This window comes from Pleurodeles waltl, chromosome 2_1 (assembly GCF_031143425.1).
Source record: "Pleurodeles waltl isolate 20211129_DDA chromosome 2_1, aPleWal1.hap1.20221129, whole genome shotgun sequence".
Taxonomy (NCBI): Eukaryota; Metazoa; Chordata; class Amphibia; order Caudata; family Salamandridae; genus Pleurodeles; species Pleurodeles waltl.
The window spans coordinates 209644956-209652071 of NC_090438.1; the positions used below are offsets into that span (position 1 = coordinate 209644956).

The 7116-nt window shown below is 38.9% G+C and overlaps 1 protein-coding gene across 1 annotated transcript in view; it reads left to right on the plus strand.

The window, feature by feature from the left end:
* IDS (iduronate 2-sulfatase) overlaps positions 1 to 3761 on the plus strand; it is an 87918-nt gene extending 84157 nt beyond the window's left edge. Inside the window, exon 9 of the mRNA XM_069212414.1 lies at positions 3219 to 3761. Coding sequence (XP_069068515.1) covers positions 3219 to 3688 — 470 coding nt within the window. The 3' untranslated portion in view covers positions 3689 to 3761. The remainder of the gene's footprint in view (positions 1 to 3218) is intronic.
* The last annotated feature ends 3355 nt before the right edge of the window (positions 3762 to 7116 follow it).

Consider the following 7116-nt stretch of genomic DNA (forward strand, 5'->3'; position numbering starts at 1 on the left):
ATACTTTATAGTTCTTGAACAATGTGTCAATATATACTATGAATGTAGATATATTTAGAGGTATGTAGGCAGTATTTCAACAGGAGTGGATGTTAGAGTCCATATGGATAATTAGGTTGAGAATAATGTGTTCCTTTGAATATAATCAGACTTACATACGAGTCCTTAGAGAAGCCTTCACATAGTAGAGGTGTTTGTTAAAATATAACACAAGAGCATAGTTTAAAAGTGTATAATTTTGATATATTACCGATAAAACTACGAGTAGCCTCTGTGATTTATGTTAATCTTTAAATTTTACTGTCCATTTTCAGTTTCTATTACTAGAAACGTACGGACGTAACTAAGCTAAGTCCTTTCTCTATTTCAGTTAAGGGACGGCCGTATATAGCGTCTTCAGTTGGGGAGTGTCGGCTTTGACACTCGCCAAAGCGTGCTCGCTATGCGCGGCTCTAAGCAATAAGAATTAATAGGTAAGTGTTATAGCGAGATCATTGTACCTCGGATATCTCCTTTTGAAATACACGCTAATATTAGATTCACACCTCGTATTATAGCAGGGCTCATAAGTCGTGTTTATATTCATCATAGGGGATAGAAAAACAAACGAAGATTGAATTTCATTAACCGATTGAGATACAGCACAGGGTAAGTCATATGATGGTAAAGAATGAGGCTTACCACTATTAGCATAGTAGGGAGCTAGACAATTTAATATTCGCTATTTTTCTTTTTAACAGAATTTTTTGTTAAAGATTTGCGATAGTTAAGAACTCTTAACTTAACAATTGGAGCTATTCTTCGAGGTAGGGTTAGCTGCATGGATATCATTTCACACTGTGGTCTATAAGGAGATTATTTAGTTGTTGCTGTGGAGTTATCACTAATAAGGTGCTGAGGTTCAGGATATTGCATGTCTATTAATTTGATTAATTGTACACACACTCTTCCTGTTTATTAAGATGATGTTTGAGATCTATTAGTGGATAATTGGTACTTAATTTTCACAAAATATGTAATCACTTTTGGTTTCCATTGCCTACATCTTGCATCATTATATTTAACTGGCGTATCATTATATGTAATTGAAGTATGATCGAAATGTTGCATTTTTACAATGGTGTTTATGATAATATTATTGTAGGAGGTCCTGATGAAATCCAGGGGTACCCCCCCTGGATGAAACACGTGTTGACTACAGGACGGACATACCAATAGTGGACAATTTTTGGATTGGACTGGATCGTGTTTGGAAAACCTTGAATATAATTTGGATCCTTATTTGGAATTGAGGATGTGTTAGGACTTTCATTTTGGATTATGGACTATTGATCAATCAACCTGTAATAGGACATCGGTAATATAGATTCTATGTACTTTGCTGATTTTTCTGTTCTAAATATTGATACTTTTTGGATTGCATTACATTTGAATTGATTACATATATTGAATTGATTACTTATAAAATGTTCAATTTCAATTGACATAATCACGTGTGCTTATACATTGTTTTATCATAAGAACATCTGAGCTGGCCATTTCAGTTGTGAAGTCTTAAACCATTTTGTTGTAAAACATTGGAACAATTGTCCATGTTCGAAAATAAAACCATATCGGCTTGGCCCCAAAAGAGGAGCAGAAATATGTCAAATAAGACACCACAGCACAAACTAACAAAGGAGATCTATCTGGGTTTAGAAAAACATGACACCATACCAGTTTTAAGAGGCTGCAGTTGCAAAGAGCAGGCATATGAAGATGAAGGTGTACAAGCCAGTACGTTGTAATTGATTAAATCAAAACAAACTGTGTGCTCGAAGTCTAGTGGTGTGACTATCTAAACTAGTATACCTGTACCTCTGTGGAACGACTATATAACACCGTTACCGGGAACATTCTCTGAAGGAGGAACGTTGTGCCTTACATGTGTCATAACTTTCACTGAAACATAAGGGATAATTTCCAGAGAACTTCCAGGTGTAAATGCTTCTCTGTAGTAAAATTTGAACTTTTCTTTTGGTCACCTTCAGGCCTCATTTAGAGAAGTCCATCTGTAAAGGCAGAGCAAAAAGTACAAACATCTTGATTACTTACTCGAGTATGTCTTTATAAATTACATCTACATCGCGGAAACATTTGATGGTGGATCTCTACCCTGTAACGGGCTTACTGATATACATTTTGGTTAACTCGTACATCACCCTCTCTAGGAAATAACAAAGATTCTCAGTTGGATACTTTTTTAAAAAAAAAAAATTTTTTTTTTTATTTTTTTTTTTATTTTTTTACATGGGGACTCGCACAAGCCTCTTAATGTGGATGTTTATCTGAGGCATTATTTTTTTCCCTTGCGTTCTTTGGACAGGTAAACGTCTGTTTTCCTCCATATTTGTAGAGGAAAAAGACAGGAGGGTAGGTACTTTTGGTTTGGTGTCGAGTTGTATACCTTGCCTGAAGGCCTTGCATATGGACAATATCTACCATTTAGAAAAGCATTAATGCACTTGTTTGGTAACCTTTTAATGTTTTTCCCGTTCTTTGACAGCCTTCGTTTACGTACTTTGGCACTAGACAAAAAAGTCTTATCAGCTTTCTCAGTTGCTAAGAATTTATTTTCCAAATATGCTCCCTTCTTTGGGTGTTTGTACATTGTCTCTAGTTGGGAGCGTCTTTTATCTTCACCCATTCTGCCTCCAGGAAGCTTCTGCTTAGTTGGGTTTTCCTTTTCCACGGCCTTGGGAGCGTGGACACCCTGCAATGATATCTGGATTGTTTTCCAGTGAGATTCTGCCAGGAGAGCCAGTCTTTGTTTTGTCTTGAAGTTGAACTACTTTGAATTATTTGTTTACTGTTTAAGATTACATGAATACTGCAGCTCACTAATATAACCAATAATAGAAAATGGCTGCAGTTGACAAGACATAGAGACTAATACTGCATCAAGTGGGTGAAGTAGGCCAGATACAGTACCTTTTGATCTTAATTAATGCACAGTTTGATGTAAACAGCTTATAAATGTTAGGAGTTGCATTGAATTCTTTCTAGATTTATAGGCACTGCAATAGTATTGTCATTCTCCATCAGTGACTAAAATTCACTGTTCGGAATGTACCTGAAGAAAGAAGTGCGTAGACATCAGTGTGCATGTTAATTTGATGTCACCCTTAGAACACGTGTGCATTTGGAAGTTTAACACAATATTCTTCTTATCTACACAGGCCATACCAGAGGTATTGTTGTTGAACTGGTTGCTCTATTCTCAACACTTGCGGAGCTTGTGGGATTGCATGTGCCATCAGATTGTCCAGATCCATCTTTTAGTATTGACCTATGCACGGAAGGTGCGAGCCTTGTGCCACACTTCAATGTATCCGATGAGGAGGACGATGATATCATAGAGTCTGTTGCCTACAGTATGTATCCAAGACCGTCTGATACTCCTCAGTGGAATTCTGACCTACCAGACCTCAAAGACATAAAAATCATGGGTTATTCTATCCGAACCATCGATTATAGGTATACTATATGGGTCACTTTTAATCCAAGTAACTTTAGTCCTACATTCCAGGATATCCATGCAGGAGAGCTGTACTTTGTAGAGGAAGACCCTAATCAGGATGATAATTTGTATAATCGCACCATGCATGATTATGTTTATACAAAGTTTCCTGGATTTATGAGGCCGTGAAATGTACATTTGTCATACTTTTGTATTTCGGAATCACTTTTTGTATTAAAATATATTTTTCTTTGTATTGTCAGTGATTCGTTTCTGTATTATTTGTAATGCCTTATTATAAGGCATTTGCTGCTGTCGTGTTGTTTTTTTTTTTTTTTTTTTTTTTTTTTTTTGGCATCTGCTGAGATGATCTCTTAAAATGCAAGGCGTTTTAGAGATTATGTAGTGAGAAGGAGATAGTGGCAATTATGATACAGTGAGGATTAAATCCTAATGATTTCAGTGCAATTTTGCAGTTATTTCTAGGCAGTTTCGTTGATCCAATCAACTTATAGACTTAAGTGAAGTTATGACACATTTCCATTGGATTGGGACTTTTGCCGAGGGGTGACAAGAAAGCACTGGCTTATGAAAAATGATGATTTCCTCCTCAGACCTTTACACTTTTTGTCTAATTGGGACATGTGGTCCTTCATTATGTCCCCCACACTAAGCATTACCGAATTTGGATCCCTTGATTATCTTTTTAGCTCCTTTTCTCCTGCATTCTCTACTTTAAAACAAATCTATCTGCATAGTGCTTTAACACCATGTTTCGCAGCCTTTTTGCCTCCGGGAAATCTATTCCAATCTTGAGTTGATCAAAAATCTTTGTCACTTAAAACAGCAAATAAGATGTTAATCAAGTGAGACCCTTTTTGATACCCACACCTAGTTGAAGGACTGGCCATCTGCTTTTCTTTCACTTTTGTTTTGTTAGAATACTACAGTGCTAAATTTGCAAAGGAAAATGAGAAGTATATGCTCTTCCCTTTCGTTTAGTGGCCATTCTAATTTCCCATTAATTTTTTTTATCCTTAGCACTGAAGTAGCTCGTGCTCTCAGCCCCTTGATATGTCTGTGTTAAATACGAGAACTCTGCATTCTGATTTAAGTTAAGATTCTCCTTGTATGACTATAAAGTTCATACAAGGAGAACAGTCGTGTTATTTGTTCATGGGTACATTTCTCCTTGCACTTGCTTCTGAGCTTGGTCAGAACTGGTGGTATTCAGCCGTCGATGTCCTACTTACCATTGTAATGCGGTGGGGTAGTTACTGATGCAATGCACTCTGTGTATAGGGCCTACTGGAGGAGTTGTCCCATACATATTTTAGTGCCACAAGAAAACAATTGTTAGGAAGAAAAAATGTCTGTATAGTGACTGATCTAAAGGACATCTTAGATTGAGGAGATCCTAGAGCAAGAAATGTTGCATAATATTCCTTCGCTGCATGTTTATCATTCGAAAATAGTGTGTCTCATTTGTAATCTTGGTGTAGAACCTAGGTAGAGAACGAACACTAAGATTCCAGCTGAGACAGTTGGCCCAGACTTTCTCTGGTGCAGACGTACATTCATCTGCTGTAAATTAATACTTTTATGTACCTGCTGTGCCGGATAAATCATTTTAGGAAAGGAACTCGCCATAGGCCACGATTTGATTCTGCAGAAAATCATTTGTGACTGTCTTCCTACCAGATAGTTGAGGGTTTGGAAGGACATTTGAGGATAACTGCATCTGCTAGTGCCTTGGAACGATGCCAGAGCATCAGATGTTGCTTACTGTTAGAAATGGGGTCTCTAGTTGGCAGTGAATTTACACCCTGTCCAAGTAGGGACACCTTCAGTCTAGTCAGGATAAGGGAGATACACTGCTCAGATAACCCCTGCTCACCCCCTAGGTACTTTGACTCAAGCAGTCAGGCTCATCTCAGAGGCAATGTGTAAAGTATTTGTACAAACACCCACAATAACACAGTGAAAACACCACAAAAGGACTCCACACCAAAGTAGCCAATAGCTATCTAACTCAAACAAGACCAAAATGACAAAAATCCAACATACACAGTAAAGATGAGAATTTTTAATGTAACAAGTCTTAATCCATATAAATCAATGGATGTGTTGTTTTAGTACAAAGTACCTAGTAGGAGTCAAAAATAGAGCTGCAGGGACAAGCGTGTGTCGGAAAAGCAAGTGATGCGTCAAATCCTTACAAGTGAGGCAGGGCGTCAATTCAATCTCCGTCAGGGAAGCAATGCAGTGGTTTCCTTACAAGCAGCCTCAGGTCTGTGTGGTTATGTTGAAGATTTTGATGCCCAGGGACGATGCGTGGAAAATCCAGACGTGCGGCAGCAATAAATCCGTGCTGAACTGCTCCCAGCGGACAGGATGTGGCACCACTAGGCAGTGTAGGAGTCTTGTCAAGAGAGCCCATGTGCTGGCAGATGAAGTCTTTGATGTCCCTGAGACTTCAAAACAGGGGACAAGCTTAGTTCAAGTCCTTGGAGAAACCTCATAAGCAGGATTTCAGAAAGCAAAGTCCAGTCCTTTTCTCCCTTTCAGGCAGAAGCAGCAGGCCAGCACAGCAAAGCAACAGAGTGGCAGGTCCTCCTCGAGCATCAAGTTCTTCTCCTTGGCAGAGTTTACACTTGATCAAGAAGTATTCTAAAGTTGTGGGGTGAGCAGTCCAATACTTATAATAATTTCTGCCTTTTGAAGTAGGCAAACTTCAAAGGAAAGTCTTTGTAGTGCACAAGACCCTGCCCCAGACGCACACTAGGGGGGGGTTGGAGATTGTATTGTGTGAGGGCAGGCACAGCCATTTTAAGTGCAGGTGCCCTCGTCTTCCTCCCACTCTAGCCCGGGAAGACTCATCAGGATATGCAGGACACAGCTCACTCAGCTCCCTTTGTGTTACTGTTTAAATTGAATTCACAAACCGCCAAAGTGTCAGTCTGACCCCCACACTTGTGTTCATTAGCAAGGCAGGGACACACAATGGTTAAGCAAGAAACTGCCCACTTTCTAAAAGTTGCATTTTCAAACTTACAATCTAAAAACCAACTTTACCAAAAGATGCATTTTTATGTTGTAAGTTCAGAGACCCCAAACTCCACATATCTATCTGTTCCAAATGGGAAACTGTACTTAAAATACATTTCAAGGCAAACCCCATGTTCACCTATGGGAGAGCTAGGCCTTACAATAGTGAAAAACGAATTTTGCAGTATTTTACGATCAGGACACATAAAACACATCAGTACATGTCTTATCTTCTAAATACACTGCACCCTGTTCATGGGGCTGCCTTCGGCCTACCTTAGGGGTGACTTAAATGTAGTAAAAGGGAAGGTTTTGGCCGGATAAGTGGGTACACTTGTCAGGTCGATTAACAGTGCAAGACTGCACACACCAACACTGCAATGGCAGGTCTGAGACCGGTTTACTGGGCTACTCGTGGGTTGCACAATCAGTGCTGCAGGCCCACTAGTAGCATTTGATTTACAGACCCTGGGCACCTATAGTGCACTTTACTAGGGACTTGCTAGTAAATCAAATTTGTCAATAATAGTTAAACCAGTCACCAATCCAATTTATATATAGAGCATATA